The sequence below is a fragment of the Camellia sinensis genome, chromosome 1 (genome assembly GCF_055761805.1).
Source record: "Camellia sinensis isolate YWXY chromosome 1, ASM5576180v1, whole genome shotgun sequence".
Classification (NCBI taxonomy): domain Eukaryota; kingdom Viridiplantae; phylum Streptophyta; class Magnoliopsida; order Ericales; family Theaceae; genus Camellia; species Camellia sinensis.
The window spans coordinates 254270023-254292111 of record NC_138961.1 but is presented as its reverse complement, the minus strand read 5'-3'; the positions used below and the strand labels follow the sequence as shown (position 1 = coordinate 254292111).

Here is a 22089-nt window from a genome sequence, read left to right as displayed (position 1 = left end):
GTACAGAGTACAGTGCAAAATACAGATTCTCGCAATCAAATTCCAATTACACATAAACAGTACCTAGTAGACACCATTCATAATGCTCTATCAGAAGCCGTCGGTAATTTCCTTAGTTCACAAAATCATATTACTTACATACTGTTTCAAGGTTCATAACCAATTCCCCAACATAGCCTATCTAGTTAAATCGTCAGCAAGAAGTAAATTCACAATTAATTAATTCCTTTCATAATTTGAAAAGGGGTCGTTATATGCATAATTTCTTCTTATAACCAGTCCTACTTAACGCAATTTCAATTATCACACAAAACACATCTCATCAAAATATTCAAACATAGCAAATTTTTTTTTTTTCCCCGAAATCGCAGATTTAAATATTGTTATGGCAAGGAAGACATACCTATAATATAAAAGTAGAGTATCACATATAACCTTTCCTTTAATCTTAGAAATATCCCATTCTTAACTTTAATCAATTCACTCAAATAGATGCTAAAAAGCCCAATTATATCGCCATCATTTCCCACAGATAACTATCAACCGATGACACAAATTTTATCTAAGTATTTACATATAAACTGTCTCACCAATCATCTCAAATTCTTACCACACCTCCGCAGTACAACGTTGTTGACTTACTCCCATCTGCAAAATCTATATAAGATAAACAGAGGCAATAACAGAATATGCAACAGACATAGATTGTAATCATTAGAAATAGCAGATAAAACATATACATTTAACGTTGCCATCAATCTTTTCATGTACTTCAGATAAAACATATACATTTAACGTTGCCATCAATCTTTTCATGTGCTTTCAGAATATTATGCATGATGCCTAAGTCTTGCTAGACATCCTAAAGCTCAATGGATTTGTGTGTGAGATGGCAACTCGTGCTCTGATACCACTTGTCACGCCCCAAACCCGCCCCTAAAAGTTTTGGGCATGACCTATTCAGAAATGGACACTTAACCTGTTATACATAACATATGGGGCCTGAGCGGAAGCATTATCAATACAAAATAACATAAAACATCATCCATTGAGCTACCACTACCATGCCAGGACCACACACACTGCATTAGGTACATAATATATAGAAACATACACCCGAACTTCGGTTACACACTTATACATTCATACTTAGACCCACAATTGGGCATGTAACGAAAATATTAATGAAAGGCAACCAAAGCATAAATTAATAAGCTAACAACACTTTACAAAATGCACGGCTTCAGGTGGTGCTTGGACGCATCAAAGTTGACAAGAGAAAGACGAGCCTTAAAGGTTAGGACTGAACTCCAGGTTGATTACCTACAGAAATAGACAGACAAAATACAGAATGAGCGAACTCAGTGAATAATAGTACATAAATAATGTAATGTTTAACCTAAATAATAAAACATATAACTGCAGATACATATGATTAACTACATTCCGTAATTATTTCCAAACAGCCATGGGTCTAGTTTCCGTAACAGAGTGGCTTTAAGCCCAGCATATACAGAACAGCCATAGGCCTAGAGATGCAGAATGACCATGGGCCTAGAAATATTAGAACGGCCATTGGCCTAGAAATATCAGAACGACCATCGGCCCAGAAATAACAGAACGGCCATCGGCCCAGAAATAACGGAACGGCCATCGGCCCAGAAATAACAGAACGGCCATCGGCCCAGAAATATCAGATGTATGGACTCAAGAGGTTGCTCGTACGGATTCTAGAGGTGGCTCCCACCAAGGTGTAGCACTTAGTTCCGTACAATACTTTGTTCCATACCAGAAAACATCAGAACAGATTAACTTCAGAATCATACAGAAAGTACACACATTCTTCCCATTAATCACATGAACAAACATAGATAATATAAGTTTAACAGAATGTTGCCGATAATTGTTAGCAAAAGGTAAACATATTTTACAGCTTGAACGCTTTTAGAAATACGTAGATCCCACAGTTCCATAATGCATATACATCCCATTTGCACATCATGTTTCAATGCCACTCACTAGCAGTTAACAGAATGGTAACATTAATTATCAATAGCAAACAAAACATATGGTACAATGTTGCGCTTAGATTTCCTCATGGTTCTTTGTAAGTAGACATACTTGTTTCGTAATTAACAGAACCTTAACATTAACAATAATCCGAAGGTAAATGTACCATTACATCAACAGACCAGAACAATTCATATCATAACATGAATTACATAACAATGTCGTTGATACACAATTCTTTTCTATTAACCACCTTCACCGTGTTAATAGTTTGTATGCAATTCTTATACAGAATCATAGGTAATTCTTAGGATGGTACATTGACAATAATCATTAGCCATAACCCAAAATACGGAGTAGGTTCAGAGTCATACCGATGTGTGTTAACTCTTTCAATGTTCACATCAATTCCCAATCAACACACATGTTAACATATTAGCTCACGGAGAATAGAATGTTGTTAAAAATTTTCTTAACGGTAGACCATGTACATTTGTAGTACTATTACTCACAGTGATCGGCTCCCAGTAGTAATGGGATGATGTCCTCGTCTCGACCTACAAGTACATTGCACAACACATTATAAGAGATTATACTCGATCCTTTACTTATTCTCTTTGATCATTCAATCAATTAGCCATGGTGGTACCAAGCTCATTATTCTTTAATAATTTATAATTCATGTCTCAAAAAATAGGAGAATCGATGGGAAATGGTTTAGGTGAAGAAATGGTACAAAACTGGTTGACTGAAAGTGAACAGTCGTCACTAATTTGGGCATAACTATTTCTGTATTTATAATTTGGGCGTGAGACAACCGCCATTAGAAACTAGACTTTCGGGGCTTGATTTTAGGCTCAAGAATCACTCAAAACGGAGTCCGGATGCAAAAGATATGCTTGTTCAAAGTTAGCTGCACAGAGTTGTCTCCGCACGTGCGGGGGAACAGTGCCGCACGTGCGGCCTGGACAGTTTGCAGTCCGAAAATGGATGAAAAATTGGGGTTTCTCATCTCCAAAATCAAACCTTAATTACATGTAAATCAAAGCCCAAAACCTTTTAATATAAGATAAATTTCACATTCTTAGCTTCCATTCCAATTCATAACTCCAAAATACAACTCAATTCCCAATCACAAGAACAAGATTACAAATTAAAACACAAAAGCATAAGGTAACCATGGTTTGGGGTTTAAAACTCATTCCCATGGTAAATGCTCTCTAGCCTCTTTAAGAGCCATAAAATCCTTACAAGAAGTTAAGTTGTAACATAAATTCATGCTATGTATAAAGATTCATCATCTTCTTGCTTGAATAAACCAAACCCTTACATACAATTATAGATAACCCAAGAACTCATTATTTAGCTTGTGATCTTCAAGTGTTGAAAGGGAGAGTCTTACCTTAAGCCCTTATCATCACTTGTTCTTGCATAATCATGATGTATTCAAGCCAATTCTTTGATGTCTTCTTCCATTTCTACTCTTTCTTCCTTCTTCTCTTTGAGTTCTCTCCAAAACTCTCTCCCTTCTCTTTCTCACGTGTCTCCCCCCCCCCCTTTTTCTCTAGATATTTTTGGGCTCAAAATGTTGAGTTCCTCATCATATATCTAAATAAACACGCACACAAGGCTTAGCACAATAGGGAGAGCCAAACGTGGCCTTACGAATCGCGCAAAATCAAATTTCAATTAAAGTTCCCAAGTGACTCTAAAAATTGTGCTGATCATAAATATGTCTCCTGTTCTGGTTTCTGAAGTCTCTATGGTCTTCAATTTGCAGTACAAAGTTAACCACCCAAACGTGCATTAACGAATCAGACAAATTAGATTTCCAATTAATTTTCCCTAATAGTTCTAACAATTCCCATTAACATACCCAAGTACTCAATTTTAATTTCTGAACCCATAAAAGTCGGTAATTTAAATTTTAAGTCCGTAACTCAACAGATAATGCTTCAATTCTAATAGCTATAATTAAATTAAAACACATCCTCTCATAGGTAAATAAAGATGATTTCTTATACGCATTTTTGGGTCATTATAGAAATGCACTTAAACAGATACAGACAATCAATCAATTCAGGATTTCAGTCAATTCAGTCAATTATCATGATCAATCTCAGTTTAGCAGTAATCAGTGGTGTTATCAGTAAACAGTGGTGAGGGTTATTACAGAGACTGTGCCCTTGCATCTATGGCACGGTACCAACAACAGCTCGCTAAGTCGTATAATCAACGTGTTCAGCTACGCCGTTATACGCCAAGAGAATTGGTCCTCAAGAAAGTACTTCCCGCTTCCAGGAATCCGGCTGATGAAAAATTAGGTCCTAACTAGGACGCCCCCTAGTAGATTGATTCAATCGCAGGAACAGGGGCATATAGGCTCAAAGACATGTCTGGGAGAAGTCTGCCATGTTTTTGGAATTCTACGCATTTGCATAAATTTTATCATTAACCCGACTTGTGGGGCATGGTAACTTGTTTTGAATGTTCGTCGTGTACAACTTTCACTTTTATAATGCAAGACTTCTTATCTCACTATATGAAATTTTAGTTCGGTAAATCAAAAGCCTCCGAATTCGGAGCGCCCTTCCTGAAATTCACAATTGGCCAAGATAAAAGCCTCCAAATTCGAAGCCCCATTCGTGCAAGACACATTTGGGCCGAGTAAGCCTCCGGATTTGGAGTGCCCTTTGTGGATTTCATGATTGGCCAAGATAAAAGCCTCCGAATTCGGAGCCCCATCCATGAATGACACGTTTGGGCCAAGTAAGCCTCCAGATTCGGAGCGTCCTTCGTAGATACCACGATTAGCCAAGATAAAAGCCTCCGAATTTGGAGCCCCATCTGTGCAAGACATGTTTAGGTCGAGTAAGCCTTCGGATTCGGAGCGCCCTTCATGGATTTCACGATTGGCCAAGATAAAAGCCTTCAAATTTAGAGCCCCATCCGTGAATGACACGTTTGGGCCGAGTAAGCCTCCGGATTCGAAGCGCCCTTCGTGGATACCATGATTGGCTAAGATAAAAGCCTCCAAATTCGAAGCCTCATCCGTGCAAGACACATTTGGGCCGAGTAAGCCTCTGGATTTGGAGCACCCTTTGTGGATACCACGATTGGCCAAGATAAAAGCCTTCGAATTCGGAGCCCCATCCGTGTAAAACACATTTGGGCTGAGTAAGCCTCCAGATTCAGAGCACCCTTCGTAGAATTCACGATTGGCCAAGATAAAAGCCTCTGAATTTGTAACCCCATCCGTGCAAGATACGTTTGGGCCGAGTAAGCCTCCAGATTCGGAGCACCCTTCCTGGATACCACGATTGGCCAAGATAAAAGCCTCTGAATTCGAAGCCCCATCCGTGCAAGACACGTTTGGGCCGAGTAAGCCTCCGAATTTGGAGCGCCCTTCATGGAATTCACAATTAGCCAAGAAAAAAACCTCCAAATTTGGAGTCCTATCCGTGCAAGACGCGTTTGGGCCGAACAAGCCTCCGAATTCGGAACACCCTTCGTGGACCGACTGGCCAAGGGAATAAGCCTCCAAATCCGGAGCGCCCTTCGTGGAAACCACGTTTGGCCTAGGCAACACGTCTCTGAATTCGGTGCTCTTTTCGTGAATATTATGATTGACAAGCATAAACACAGTTGACACAAAATGGAAAATGATCTTAGCTGACTTTATAAACATAAATTGAAATAATATGCAAACATTTAAAATAATATGTTTCATTGAATTAATCGATAATACATAATTCGCTTTTAATCTACGTTAGAGCGGTACAATATGTTCAGTTTTATTCGGCATCCCCCTCGTCATCGCTCTTCTCGACTTTGAAAGCCGCAAAGAGAAAATGATGACCCTGATATAACAGCAACGTCGAATCAACGCCTGCTGCCTGGAGAGCCTTGACCCACCCGTGCTTAAATCTACGATTCTCACATCGGTAGACCTCCTCGACGCGCTTTTCCTTAGTCTTCTGTATCCCAACTTTTCGGCCATCATGGGAGCCTTGTTCATAAGCCCTGGTCTTTGCAGCCTCTATTGCAAACATGCTTACCGTATCTCGATCAAAAATCGCATGACTTATAAGCCGTTAGGTCACCCTTTCTTCCACAATCGGGTTAGCTCGGCCGGCCGACTGTGTCTTGGCAGTTTTGACTTTTCTTAGTTCACGCTCAGCCTTCTCCGCCCGAGCTTCTAAGTTTTGAATGCGTTCATCCTTCTGCTCTATCTCCCGCCGCGCGACACGAAGACGCATGCTGATTTTATAGGCGGTATACAGCCCTTTCACCGCTCCATGGATGCCCTCCCGAAATACTTCGAAATCAGGTCGACTGACCATCAACTACTGAACTTTTGGTGGAAAAATCTGTCGAGCAAACTCGATTGCCACATTTGGGTCGTGAACAATTGAATCCGCTTCCGTCATCGGTTTGTTCCCCATAAAAATCGTAAAACGCAACGGGCGTGGCGTCGCACTGGTTTCTCCTCTCGAGCGTGGTTGAGGGGAGCTGTCCCGTTACTATATTTCCCTTCTGGGTGACCTACTTCGACGACGCAGGGATTAGCATTTTTCACATTCTCTCAATGTCTTACACCCCATGCGTGTAGGCTCGCCACCTCGATTCATCTCTGCGTCCAACTCCGTGAGTGTTCTCCCTTCTCCTCTGTTGTTGAAGAATAATCTTCTTGCCATCCACAATCTTGTACACTGCTCTTTTCCTCCCTCAATTTATTGGCTCTAAATGCAACAATGGCGCCTCCGCGCACCCAGCACCCACCACATTTATTTCTTACAAGTGCAGCACCCCCGAGGCGATCTCATTAATGCTAAATTTCCAAACCTGGTGCCGATCATCTCATATGCCACAGCCGCCGCTCCATGAACTAATAGCATTCGGTGTTCCAGTTCATGCATTAGCTTGGTCAAGAGCAGATTCATTAATCTAATCGGCCCGATGTCGAGCCCTTGCGCCGATCAGGTTGTGTTTCCCAGCTACTCCATGAACTAATAGCATTCGGCGTTCCAGTTCATGCATCAGCTAGGGCAAGGGCAGATTCATTAATCTAACCAGCCAAATGTCCAGGCCTGGTGCTGATCATCTCATGTGCCCCAACCGCTCCATGAACTAATAGCATTCGGCGTTCCAGTTCATGCATTAGTTGGGTCAAGGGCAAATTCATTAATCTAATCAGCCAAATGTCGAGCCATTGCGCCGCTCAGGTTGTGTGCCCCAACCACTCCATGAACTAATAGCATTCGGCATTCCAGTTCATACATTGGCTGGGTCAGGGGCATATTCATTAATCTAATCGGCCAAACGTCAAGGCCTTAAGCCGATTTACTTGTTATTTTATTGAATATTCATGCACCTTTCCAAATTGTTAACTGCCGATTCGTTTATTTATTCGTCTAAATAGCAAAGACAAGCATAGGATGTTTAATTGATTTGGTTAATTTATCAGATGTTTAATTTACTCATATGCAGCAAACAAAAATGCATAAGGAATTTTCATTAATAAATTGAAGACAAATAGTATATGCAGTAAACCGAAAAGCATAGGAAATTTTAATTAATAAATTGAGTATAGATAGTAGTCATTTTACACATGAAAATTACCTTACATTTAAACTTCCAGTCGAAGTAAAGAAATGAAAATCTACTAACAAAAACCTACAAAAACTATGCATCTAAGATGCCTAACAAAAATCAAAATATCACCCTAATCAATCTTTAGGGTCAGACTCCAACGGCTCAACGGCCACCTGCTCGTATGGAATCGGTTGCGCCAATGTCACATCCGTGGCAGTGAGGGCTTTAAGCCAGCCGTGTTTGAAGCCCCGATTCTCGAACTTAGGCACTTCTTCCACGTAGTTTTCCAAGGCGGCATCCTTCCCAGCTTGGAACGCTTTGGAAATCTCAGAGTCGGCTATTTCCTTTACCTTCCTCGACTCTTCCAAATTGGCTTCCAACTTAGCGATCACCTCATTGGCTAACTTGAGCGCATCTTTGCTTGCTTTTACCCTCTCTTCGATGGCCAGCCTTAGTTGGTCAGAATTCTTCGCGCTCTCGACCTTGGAGTCAGCTCTCGCACATTCCTCCACCGCTTTTGATGCCTCAGAATTGGCTTTTTGAGAGGCTTCCACAGCCTTGCTCTTTTCATTTTCAATTTCGGCTTTCAACAAGCCGATCTGTTCTATAGCATCATGTTGACGGCAACCGATTTTGGCTATCCTACCCACCGTCTGCAAAACAAGGAAATAGAGTTACAAAAAATAAGAAAAAAATATATGTATATACAGGCGAAAGATTGCATATAAGGAAAATAATGTACCAATAAGGCCAATTGAGCGGCTAATGCAATTGACAATAGATCTGGCTCCACCCAAAATGTGGCTCTGTCAGCCGGCAAGGAAATTGAGAAGGCCATGCTCAAGGCCACCGCCGAGACCTTCAAAGCCGATGCATCAAAGGTAATCGACATATTCCTTATCCTTGGTTGAACAATGAACGGAACAACCAAGTCCAATTCCTCAATGCGCGGCCGTTTATCGATTTAGTCCTCACCAGAGACGGCTTCTCGCTCGGCAAGGCGCTTTTTCCCCCTTTGCTCAGCCTCACGATCCCCCTGTTCTACCTGCTCCGTCTCGGGCATTTCTGTCTGATTGTTTCTTCCTCAATAACAGGCAGGGAGGACTTAGCGACGGCAGTGGGTGGAGTTTCCGATCAGATGGCCTCAGCTCTCCTCCGGGCGACCATCCTTTCGACATTTTTCCTCCTGGCAAGTTGCGTCCCCAGCCATATTCTCAGGATAGGCGCCGGGAAGGTCTTCTAAGTCTGTAAAAATGTCTTCAAAGGAGACGTTCCCTCGGTCTGAAATGGATGGAAGGTTGGATGAATTGAGGCCAGCTTCCTCAAAGGCCAAGTTTAGAGCCTCATCTACCTCAGCTTCCGACTGGTTCGGCTCCTCAGTGACCTCTTCGGCTACTTGTTCTTCCACCTACTCCGAATTGGAGGCTTCCAAACCAATCTGCCTTAGGTTTTTGAAGTTGGGGAAGATAAGGGCCATAAGATGCTCTTCGCCCCTCGGAATTGAAATGTTGTCTGCCGCCGAAAACGTTGCGTAAGTCAGCTCGTATCTCAAAAGAATGTGGGCCGCCCTCCCTTGTTTCTGAAGGCTTGGACAGCCAAAAAATTAGAGTACAATTTTAATTTCTGCAAGTACGATGTCGTCAGCTGAAACCAAAACTTTCTTCAAATCATTGCATAAATAAATAAAACGGTAAGTGCATAGAAGGAAAGCCGAATAAATATATAATAATAAAAAAATGAGCTATACGGCCACCTAGTTCGCCTTTTTGTCTTGGCATAGGATCTAGGCGATCTTCACCCTCGCCGAATTCCCAGTTGCCTCGGACAATGACCATTGCATTGTCAACACGCTTGCCAGAGCTAGCAAGCATAGTCACTAAGTGATGATCGGTATCCTTGGCCCTAAGAAAATAGCATCCCAGCCGGCCAGAAGATTTGGCTAAGGCATAACAATGTCGAATTGCAGGTATACCAAGGTTAATCTTAAGGCGTCAGTTCAACTCTATAATCCCCATTATGATTCGGAAAAAATTTACATTAGGTTGAGAAGCGATTAGACCCCAGTGTCGAAGGACGGCCCTTAAAAATGGGTGAAGGGGAAAACAGACTCCGTCCTCAGCAATTGATAGGAGAGGAAAGATGATTATACTTTCATTAGTCCTCTCCATATCAGTGGTGTTGTCTACCATGAGTAACAGATGAACGTTGTCAAGGATGGAATAATGACGTCGGAAACTAGAAATTCGATCCGCAGAAAGGAGTTCTTTCAAGTGTTTTGCCACCCTAGCCAGCCTATGGATTATGCAAAACTAAAAATAATCAAGGAAATGGGATTCGAAATGAAGAAGAAGAGAACTTACAAGAAGCAGAACACACAATAAGAAACATGAGGAAGTTGCAGAGGTCGCGAAATAGAGGTATATCGAAAGGCAAACCAGAAGCTTTGAGTATTCAAAAAAAAAAAACTTACATTCGAAGGGACAACATAGTTTCAAATCACATTAAATGAAGAAAGCGTACGAAGGGGCGGGAAGATGTAATGATGCCTAAAAAGCATGTGTTCTGACATGCGTTGGAATAAGGTTAACCGCCGTTCTTTTCTTGACTTTTCAAGTTCGAAACCAAACACGCCGTTCGAAACCAAACATGCCAACTAACTGGCGTTAATAGGATGTTTGGGGGGCAATTGTGGGAGCCGAATATTGTGGGGGCAATAAAGCCGAATAACGGTATGAGGTCAGTCAATAACGGAATTTGTATTCGGCCTCATCCTGGACGATCCCAAAGCTGAATAGATTAATTGGCCATAGAACCAATCGAACAAAAGCCGAATAAATAAACGTGTAATGGATTAAGGGTGGGCCCGACCCTGAGGCCCAAAAGAAAAATATAAATAGAGAAGCATCAGCCAAAGAAAGGTATGTGAGAACAAGTAAGATTAACTTGAGATACAAGAAACCAAGAGAGTATACACTAACTTATCCGTCAGAGTGCTAATTCTGGCACCCCCGGCCGGAGTGTTCATTCCTTTTTAGGTGACTAGCTGAGGATCAAGAGCGTCCTACAAGATCCAGAGAGTATTTCCAAACCACGTCTCCACATCTATAAATTATATTAATATTTCACTTGCGTTAATTATTTTTTGAACTCTATTTACTTAAATTGAAACCCATAGATATGATTGTTTAATTTTTAGAAATTATTTGGCAATAATTATATAAATATTTATTTTTGTGAGTACCACCACGGGAGTCCAATGTTTTGGAAGACTTAAATTACCATTAGCCTCTGATTGGTCAATTTGTGTCCTTCAATTTGTCATGGATCCATTGACCCCTGTTCTGATTGTCACTCTAGTGACCTCTGTTATGTCCTGTTCTATACCATGGTTATGGTTATTTATTTACATAACTTCTGGATTTCAATTTCCGCCACTTAAATAATTTATTTACTCAAATTAAGTTTGTTTAATGCTTTAGCTTAAATAACTATCAATGGTTATTTTGAACCCTATGCTCTTGATATGATATCTCTCACTCTGTTGTGTACTTATAGTTGTTACCCCTTTCAGGTGATGAAATATAAAGAAGGATTGTAACTTCGTGTAGTGGGATCAGTACGAAATTTGATGCGGATCTTTTTTTTTTCTCTTTTGCTTATAATTTTCTGTTACCGAATAATAAAATAAGAAAAACCCAATGGATGTATTTCCTTTTATTAAAATTTAATTATCTATTTGATTACTTTCTTAGTTTCTTTCCGCCTCTGCCTGCGCCACTTAATTTGCCAAAATTAAAATTAATTAGCAAGTTACAATTCCAGCCCTAAGCAACCAGGGTTGGGATGTGACGAAATGAATTTGAATTATTTACTTTTATTCAATCTAAATTAGCAAATGATTGATAGTTATTTGTAATGTAATTTTATTTGTGCCCGCAAAAACATAACTGTGTTATAGATTTTGTTCCTTTTTTTTAAAATATAATTAATGGCATCATGATAAAAATATAGATAGATAGATAGATAAATATGGGAAAATTAGTGAAATATCCCTCTCCAATTTTGTGTCATAGGAGAGGTCCAAGATATTTTTTTTATTAACTAAGGTCTCTTAATGAAATTTCTCTGTGATCATACTAGAGAAATTTTGGAATTTCTCTGTGTCAAGGCCGAAATTTCTTTGAGTCGAGGTAAAATTTCTCTAAGTCAAATTTTCTTTATGAAAATGTTGAAGGACCTTAACTACTATGAAAAATTGTATGGCCTTTATCTTATAAAATCTTCATTAAAAAAATTCTAAGCTTTGTTAATTTTCATTAAAAAAAATTCAAGGATCTTAAAAAAAATTCTTCATATATATGTATTGCTAAGTTTTGTTTGATGATAAAGCAACTTCTATCCAGAGATTAGCTTAACCTCATATTTTCATTTCTAGGTGTCAAATCTGCGGATTGAGTAAATTACCGGCAAAGCCTACAGGCGTGGCCTCAAGAAATTGATAGCACCTAATAAGAGTTGAACCTGACACCTAGAAGGAGCACACACCCAAGCTAATACATGCTTAATGAAAGTACTGTTTGAATTTTGGAATTGCATATAAAAAACAAAAAGATAAATAATATAAAAAAAAAATGAAAGTTGTTAAATTTGCACCCTTCAATAGGCTAGTCATTGCAATAGCTATTTTTAAAAAAAAATTCTTCAAGTTGACTACATTTGAAGAGTCTTGATACCTTAAATAATTTGTGCAGTTGAATAGATAAAATAAAAAGTAGTCATTTTTTGTACTTTAATTGAAAAATGAATAATAATATTGAAGTTGTTCTTATAGAATAAATGGTAAAGAAATCTATAAAACCCCTTCAACTATAGGAATGCTAATATTATATAAACAAACAAAAATACAAAAAATTAATATATAAAAAGCATCTCCAATGAGCTCTTTAAAAGAAACTTGTTAGTTATTATAGCTAATGAGGATTAGCTACTGCAATAATTATTTTAACAAAATTCTTCCAAGCTAACTACATTTGGAAAGCCTTGGGAGGCTCTTTAAATTAATTTGTATAAATAAATATGTGAAATAAATAGTAACGTTGGAGCACATAAATAAAAAGTTAGTTAGATAAAATAAAGAGTATATCTTTTTCATCATTTAGCTAATGAAAAATGAAAAGTACCAACAAAGTTAGTCTAATGATATGGCTCAATATAGAAGGATCATTTTAAAACAAAATTCACTCAAATGGCTCTTAATTTTTACCACATCATACTTTTTGAAGAAGAAATTGAGGTACAGAATTAATGATTGATCAAACCTCTAGTGACCCATTACACTCTGTTTGGATCGTGAGGTGAGGGGAGAAAAAAAATGATTATGATTTCTCACCGAGGTGAGAAAAGAAAGGAAAAAATGATTATGGTTCTCATTATTGTGTTTGGATGAATAAAAGAGAAGAAAATGTGATTTCACACGTATCTTGTGTGGATAGAGTAAATAAAAGAACAAAAATGAAAGTGTTGTGTTTTATAACCTCCTATATTAATAACCTATTTTTTTTTATAAGGGTAATTTTGGTATTTTAAAAAACCTTTCATTAAACCTAATTTATTTCTCACAAAATCTCACCACTATTGGTGAGAAACAAAACATAGGCTTGGTGGGAATCATTTTTTCACCATCTCTCATTATTTTTCATCATTTCACACTTATTTAACCATGTAAATAAGTGAAGAGGCTTTCTAATCTCACAATTTGTTTTCTTTTTTCACTAAATTCCTCCATCCAAACGGAGTGTTAGGGTGACTCGAACTCAAGACATTTGATCTTATTCTTCATGTCCTTGCTATTTAACCAAACCCTTAAAGTTATACTTTGCACCATATTATAGTGACTCAAGTATCAAAGTATCCCCAATTGAATGAGAAGTTATTGATTGTTTCAAGTACAGCGCCACGTGATGCTCTACATGCATTGTGATTGGTGAAGAGAGTGGGGTTCACGATTTTGTATTGGATGATTTGAGAACATAAGAGAATATAAGGGTTTGTGATTGGCCTGGGGTATAGCCACGTAGTGCCCTATAACCAACTAATAATTTTTCCAATTCATAACCTATGTTTTTTCATAAGGGCAATTTTGATATTTTAAAAAACTTTCATTAAACCTAATTCCTTTCTCACCAAATCTCACCACTTTTGGTAAGAAACAAAACATAGGTTTAGTGAGAATCATTTTTTCACCATTTCTCACCTACTTAACCATCCAAATAAGTGAAGAGGCTTTCTATTCTCGCAATTTCTTTTCCTTTCTCACCAAACCCCTCCATCCAAACGGAGTGCTAAGGTGACTCAAACTCAAGACATTTTATCTTATTCTTAAGTCTTTATTGTTCAACCAAACCCTTAAAATTATACTTTGCACCATATTATGGTGACTCAAGTATCAAAGTATGCCCAATTGAATGAGAAGTTATTGGTTGTTTCAGGTGTAGCACCACGTGATACTCTACATGCATTGTGATTAGGGCTGCAAACGAATCGAGCCGAGCCGAGCTCGGCTCGTTTACTTATCGAGCTCGTTTATTGAGCTCGATCTCGGCTCAATAAGGAACTGGGCTCAAGCTCGGCTCGGCTCGTTAATTTTAATGAAACTCGAGCTCGGCTCGATAAATTTTTTTTAATATTATTTATATTATTTAATATATAAAAAATGTATTTATATTATTATTTTTATATATATTTATATATTTTTAATATATAAATAATATATTTATTATATAATTTAAATAAAAATAAACGGGCCAAGCTTAATAAACCGAGCTTATACGAGCTCGAGCTCAGCTCATTTACTAAACGAGCCTAATATTCGAGCTCGAGCTCGGCTCGTTTACTAAATGAGCCGAGTCGAGCCGAGCCCTTAATGAGCCGAGTCGAGCTTGTTCATAAACAGCTCGGTTCATTTGCAGCCCTAATTGTGATTGGTGGAGGGAGTGAGGTTCACGATTTTGTATTGGATGATTGAAGAACATGAAAGGATATAAGGTTTGTGATTGGCCTGGGACAAAGCCACGTGGTGCCCTAAAACCAACCAATAATTTTTCCAATTCATAACCTATGTTTTTTCATAAGGGCAATTTGGTATTTTAAAAAAACTTCCATTAAACCTAATTTCTTTCTCACCAAATCTCACCACTTTTGGTGAGAAACAAAACATAGGTTTAGTGAGAATTATTTTTTCACCATTTCTTACCTACTTAACCATCCAATTAAGTGAAGAAACTTTTTATTCTCACAATTTTTTTTTTTACTTTTTCACCAAACCCCTCCATCCAAACGGAGTGTTAGGGTGACACGAACTCAAGACATTTGATCTTATTCTCAAGTCTTTACTATTTAACCAAACCCTTAAAATTATACTTTGCACCATATTATAGTGACTCTAGTATCAAAGTATCCCTAATTGAATGAGAAGTTATTGGTTGTTTCAAGGGCAACGCCACGTGATGTTCTACATATGCATGCTCCCGATTTTGTGTTAGGTGATTAGAGAATATGAGGATGTATGAGGATTTGTAATTAGCCTAGGGTATAGCCATGTAGAGAATACACCGGTGTTCGCCTCAACCGTAATCATCCACTCATTCGGATGCGATCTCCAATTTTTTATCCACACAAATTTTTATGATAATACAATTATTTTCTTTACAGGAAGCATCTTTCAATTATATTTGGGAGACTGTTTCGTAAATGTAAATGTAGGTGTGGAGATAGCTCTTCCATGTATATATTCTACGACAGAAACAGATCAAAGAAACCAGCAGTCTTTACCATCTGTGGAACGAAAGCATTGATTAATAATACAAGACCCTATTTATTTGCACTACATAAAATTAAAGACCAGTTGCAAGAACAACAACCTGAAACTAAAATTAATGGCAACCCTATCACAGAATATGCCAGGATTAATTAGGAAGCATAATACATCATCATATGTATAATATAATCCCAAATAAAAAGGAAAAGAAAAGATATCCATATCCACTCTTACAAGGTGTATTCGCAGACTTGGCTGCTCTACATAGGGTCTAAGAGTGATAATATGCAGACAACCTTACCCCCGCTTTTATGCAGACAAGTTGACATGATTCCAACAGTCCTGGGATGGATGAGTACTTGCTACCATCATGCCAGATCAATGATGTACTCCTAGTCCTCCTCGTACTACTAGTAGTATTAGTAGTAGTGCTAATAATGTTATTATGGTTTTGGGCACCTCCAGAATGCATTAAATAACAATAATTTGTTGCCAAAATTTGACAATCTGAAACTGGAACAGGACGACATGGCTCCACTACCTCCTCTTCTCGCATCTCATGTGTCCCATCATCTTCAGCCATTATTCTCACAAACTCCTTCAGGGCACTACGCATCCACTCGTACCGGCACAGTTTGAATGACTCTTTGATGGACAACTGCATGTGTACACATATCACATATACTATTACTATATATATATTAAAAAAAAAGAAAGTTTTCAAGGTAAATCAGCAATGGGCACACACTTAATTTGCATACTATGACTAACCCATTTTCTATCCCGGTTTCCCTGCTCCGGCCAGTCCTCAAGCTCCTCCATCACCTCCAATGCAAACATATAACCTTTGCAGCCTCCTTCCTGCAGCCTGCATATTTCTTGACTGCTCTTGCTCCGAAACTCCCAAACTCCTAGTGGTTTTCCCTAAACAAACAGAAATATGATCAACCTATATATATATTACACATGTAGTCTAGACATGGTGTGAGACAGGTATTAGTACCAAATTAATTTAATGCCATGTCAACATACTCCTATTGTACAAGTATAAATGCTGAAAGGAAGTCCAGTAAGCATCACAAATTTTTAACAATATGATATGAGATTACATTGAGCAAAACATGGCATACATTTCCCACAACAACCAACTGGAAATAGTCAAGTTTCAGGGAATAATATAACATCTTACTTTAATGTTGCACAACATATAAACTCCATTCCAAAAGTATTTCTTGTCTTTCCTAATTTATATTTTTTATTTTCTCCATACACAGCAGCATATATTTTGATTAGCAAAAGTAACTAGATACAATCTTCAAATTCGAAACCCCCACCAGCCACAAAAGTGGATATACAGCATCATATATCGTCAGCTATGAACACCACAAATGATTTTCTTAAAAGTAATATCATAAATACCCGAGGTTCTTACTCACTAGACCCAAGGCAGTTGTGCCCTTATTAATAAATACAGGATATGTGAAACCTATTTGTTTGTGTCTAGTGGGGTAAGAAATATGAGTTCATGTGTAATATTTTTCTTTTCCCAATCTTCCAAAAATATTTCTCCCTTACCATCCTAAATGAATAAACCCAAGGCATCTATACATAGATGCTTGGAACCCTTTGAAGAGTCATACATACATGTTGATTTCGAGTTGTTGATAGTGTATCTAACGCATGTTAGACTTCAGCACTCCTCAGATACATCTCGACACATGTTAGATACATATCCAAATATGTCGTATTATTTTTATTTTTTTTATTATTTTTTTTTAAATCAGACACATTTTAGACACTTACTTTAAGAATTCCTTTCACTCCTGCTTCTTCTAATGCTTCACGACATGCAGCTTCTTCAAGAGTTTCATCATCCTCCCATCCACCCTGAAAACAGAGATAATGGTTATATAGAATTAAAAAAAACTAACATTTCAGATGGAAAGATTTTAGTAATGCTGCTATTGCAAATTTGTGATGAAGATAAAAGGGGTAGTATATATATGTATTTACCTTTGGAAACACCAGGTCATCACGATTTGGTGAAGAAATCATGAGAACTTCTATTTCATTCTCAAGATCAATGTTATGATCTTCATCACCTTTTGTCACCCGGTAAGGAATACACCTGTTGATTGCACTGCATAAGTAAGCAACAGGAAACCAACCTAGTTGGCTGAACAATCAGACTGGCAATTGCATGTTTATCCTTGATCTTCTATTTGTGCATTGCTCATATATGATTTTATGCTTTAATTTGGAGGTTTCAAATCACATCAAGATTTCTGATAAGCAGAAATCTGCATGCACCATTGGCGTAATTAGAATCATCAAGTCCAAAGCATAGTTAAGAATCTTAAGACAACATCATGAAATCAGACAATATAAAAAGATAATCAGATAAGAATTTTAACAGGAAAATGATTCTTCTCTTATTTCTATGCACTATACAAAAATTTGAAGTAGATCCTTTTAAAGCCTTGGAAAAAAACACCAAGGTTCACCTTTTTCTTTCCCTTTCCAAATCCCTACCCAAACCAAATCCATGATCCAAACACAGCCTAAAGGAACAAGAATCACTCATCAAAGAGGCACTTGGATGTCCATTGACAATGTCCACAAGACAGATTAAGAAAATTTTGAATTTTAAATGTAAATGGTAACATCATTATGTATTGTTACCTGCTTCGCATTCACAAAATGCACAAAATCACCATACCATCTTGAGCTTCCTCCTTTTAAAGTATAGCTAGAACTTTTTTAACAACATTCGGGTTTGAATTTTATTCTTTTGTTTGGTGGAGAACCATCATTAGGATATAAAGTTTTTACTGAAGGAGCAAAAAATTCAAACAAATTCTGGAGTTAATTTCATATTGACATCCAAAATTCTGCAGTTCTTTCCTCCTCCTCTTCTTCTTCTTTTTCTCTCTCACTTGTTATTCTTTCTCATACATTTTTCAATGCCACAAAGAAATACGTAATTATGAAGCGTTCATATAATTTTAGAAGACTCTTTCTCGCCCACAATTCAGATATGTGTCCCTTCTCTAGGGAAGAAAGAAAAAAACAATCATGATAATTATTAAGTTCTGGATGTGCTGAAAGTAGTAACGTAGCTCTGTGTGTATGTGTGCTACATGTATATACAATGTTTTTGGTAGATCACAAAATAAAATTTAAGAGGCGGAATAGTCTTCTCCCATGATTTAATGACAAGTCTGAAAAAATTTCATTTACATATGAGCCCATAAAACGGGTTTATGTTTTTTCTTGATGTACTAGAAAATTTATAATGTTTCAATAAACCAAGGTGGGTGAACTTTTGTTAAACCTACTACCAATTACCTACTACTTTCCTTTATTATCTCAATAGATAGGTGTTTGGGAAGTTGTTATTTTAGTAGGTTTTTTTAGTTTTTGATTATTTTAGGAGGTTAAAATTTGTGTGTTTGGGAAGAAAGTTGAGCTTTTTTGTAGTTGGATATGATGTTTATGAGAGAAAAAGTGAAATGATTATTGATTTGATATGACATTTTGTCTGGATTTTTTTTTTTTTAAAACCAATTTTGTCTTTTAGTGTTTTTTTAGCCAAAAAAAAAAAAACTTCCCAAACACCCCATAGTAATTTATTTATGAAATGGGGAGCACGAGGCATGTAGAGGCCTTCTGCACCTTGTATAAATAAATAATCTAAGGACAAGAAAAACATTAAATCCCCAAGAAATAAACCAAAAGGAGGGGGGGGGGGGGGGGGACAAAGAAAGAAATGAAGAAAAACCAGCCTATGTCAAAGTTTTAAAGATTTAATATAGGCAATGATCCCATCATCAATTACAAAACGACAGCACAATTTAACAGTTGCTGAATAAATAAAATCTATAATCAATAATTTAACCAGTGAATTCACTAAACCAATGAATCTAAACATTGCAGTCTAGTGCGAGGTTGCCTTTACATCTGTTCATACTTGAGAAATCCTCACCTAACCCTGCCCCTCCTCCCTAGCCTTGAGAAAAAGCCAACTTATGCATGTATTATTATTATAAATCAAAATCTATAATAAGGGATTAATTTGATCCACAAATTCCACATATGGGACAAGGATAAGATAAATCATGCCAAAAATCATTACACACAACAGACACTTGAAAATACATAAAATACAATACAATACAATAATAATACAAAACATATTTTATAGTGACCATTGAAGTCAATGAAGAGGCCCACTCTGGTGTAATCATTTTATCATCAAAATAACTTTTTTAAATTATATTTTATTTTAATTTTTAAATCTAATGGGATGCATCGTGGAACTCAATCGACACACTTGTTTGTCTCAACTAAAGAAAATCAGTCAGTAAATACAGTCAATCTGCGGTTGCGCAAACGTAAATTAACAGTTGGAAGACGCAAAGTTAACCTGCGGATAAGAACGATTCACAGTTGCAACACTGATTTCAACACACTAGAGATAAGCGATTCTTCTCCTGGGGCTGCAAAAGTCAAAATTTCAAGAGAGAGAGAGAGGGGGAGAGGGAGGGGGGGTTTACCCAGAAACAAGCCTAAGATTGTTGTCATAACGCTGGCGGAGTCTGCCCGTTCGTGCAACAAGAGACGCCATGGCAATCCAAGAATCAATCAATCAAATCCTACAAAAAATGAATTTTGATTATATCAATCAGTAAAGGGATCATCAATCGACAAAAAAGGAAGTTAAAAAAAAAAAAAAAAGAATAATGATAAATTTATTTACGTACTGTCGGGGTTTTGGAGAACAAGGAGGGGACGACGGACTTTCATAACCAAAGAATCCACCTCCAACGAATGTTGTTGTCGTAAAGCTTCACCATTCAAATGCAAAGTTCCCTCAAACCTGTTCTCTAGGTTTGTCTCTTCCTCTATTTCTCTATTTAATAATGATGATGATAATAATAATAAACACAGGAAGTTTATTTAATACAAGAGCACTTTCGCAGTCAAATAATGTGAAATTGCAACAAACAGAATCCCCAACCCATTTTGGAAGACAACATCGTGTATATATTAACAAACAAACGAGATACAGAGAGGACCAACTTCTCAATACAGCAATTTCTTCCAGAAACAGAAACAGATAGAGAAGAGAGAGAAAGGGGGAGGGAGAGAGTAATTTTAGGAACACAGAGAGAGAGCAACGACACCAATGCAACGCATAACGGCAACTCTTAAAACGCCCCTGGCCGACAAATGTTTTTTCTTTTGTCTTTACCGCTTTTTTATTTATATTTTTTTTTTTCTTCAAAATTTTGATTTTAAAATAGAATTAATAAGCGAAAAGTGTATTTCTATGCAGTTCTATATTATTTAGGCTTTGTTTGTCATGTATTCAAAAAGTTAAAAAGTCACTATTTTATTTAAGTTACATTATCTTATTTAAATCACATCATTTCTTTATCACATTACTTCAAATTTAACCTAAATTCAACTCATATTTCATAAAAAATTAAAAATTATAATTATTTAGAACATTCTAAACCACCTCTTAATTTAAGATTAATTTTTTCAATAACAAGGACATGAATTAATTTCACATTGAGCACGGAGAGATGGAGGCATTGAGGGTAAAATTAGAGTCATTCTTTATAAATTGGGCGAATTACACTATGATTCCTATAATTTTGGAATCGTGTTATTTTGATTTTTAATTTTTTAATTGTGATATTTTTTATTTTAAATTTTAAATTTTGTTCTAAATAAGAACAATTGAAGATACTTTTATTTAATTTCAAGGATAAAATTATTAATTTGATAAAATATAAACTAATTTGATAAAAATAAGTGTCAAAAAAATATTTTTAAATTTTTAAAAATTATTTTTACCAACTAAAGATAAAATTATGTAAAATTGATAAACCTTTTAGACATTTATTTATTTTTTTATCTAATTAATTTTTATTATGTGTTTAGATGATGATCATATAATGGGTAATTGTCAAGATTTTAATCTATAATCGATATATTTAATATATGAAATATTTTTAGTTTGGGATTTTTTAATTTAATGGATTGGTTTAATAATAATATCAAAGTTGTCGTAATATTTGACTTTTGGAAAAATAGAACCTAATTTAATGAAAATAAAAATAACAACACATTACATGATTATCGTCCAAACATATAATAAAAATTAATTTAGTAAAATAAATAAATAATTAAATGTTTAAGAGATTTATCAATTTTACATGATTTTATCTTTAGTGGGTAGGGATGGCAATTTGAAACCGACCCGACGGGGATCCCCGATCCCGACCCCGATTTAAGCGGTTTTTTCCCGAAAAATACCCCCGACGAGAAGGGGACGGTATTTGAAAATCAATCCCCAATCTGTCACGGGCCGGGGACGGTGATTAGTGTTTAATCCCCGGCCCGGCCCGATCCCCGTCCCCGTCCCCGAATTTTCCCGAAGTGAAATTACTTTTATACCCCTTATATATATATATATATATATATAATAATAAACCAAACCGTTTATAATATTTATAACATACCAAACCAATGACACTGTGTTTATAATAGTTATAATAATAATAATAAACGGTTTGGTATATTAGGGTTAGGGACCTCAAACACACTCATTCATCATCACCGCCCTCATCTCTCTCGGTCTCCCTCTCTCAATCTCC

At 36.9% G+C, this 22089-nt stretch overlaps 1 protein-coding gene across 2 annotated transcripts; it reads right to left on the bottom strand.

Moving 5' to 3' along the window:
- Positions 1-15531: 15531 nt before the first annotated feature.
- On the bottom strand, positions 15532-20690 carry LOC114261198 (nudix hydrolase 13, mitochondrial). Of its 2 annotated transcripts, none has more exons than XM_028201419.2 (6): positions 20185-20690; positions 19978-20076; positions 17435-17549; positions 17225-17308; positions 16193-16345; positions 15532-16079 (listed from the first exon to the last, which is right to left on the bottom strand). In XM_028201419.2, the coding sequence occupies exons 2-6, from the start codon at positions 20046-20048 to the stop codon at positions 15693-15695; spliced, it is 810 nt and encodes a 269-aa protein (XP_028057220.2). In that variant the 5' UTR covers positions 20049-20076; positions 20185-20690; the 3' UTR covers positions 15532-15692. The 2 variants fall into 2 exon arrangements, with proteins under 2 accessions (XP_028057220.2, XP_028057221.2); XM_028201420.2 differs by having other exon boundaries at positions 19848-20076; positions 20185-20633.
- Positions 20691-22089: the final 1399 nt, after the last annotated feature.

Coding starts and splice junctions, on each gene's coding strand:
- LOC114261198 (XM_028201419.2), bottom strand. CDS start 20,048: ATGGCGTCTCTTGTTGCACGAACGGGCAGACTCCGCCAGCGTTATGAC. Junction 17,550..19,977: donor AATCTTAGGCTTGTTTCTGG/GTAAACCCCCCC, acceptor TGCAATCAACAG/GTGTATTCCTTACCGGGTGA. Junction 16,346..17,224: donor GAGTGAAAGGAATTCTTAAA/GTAAGTGTCTAA, acceptor CTGTTTGTTTAG/GGAAAACCACTAGGAGTTTG.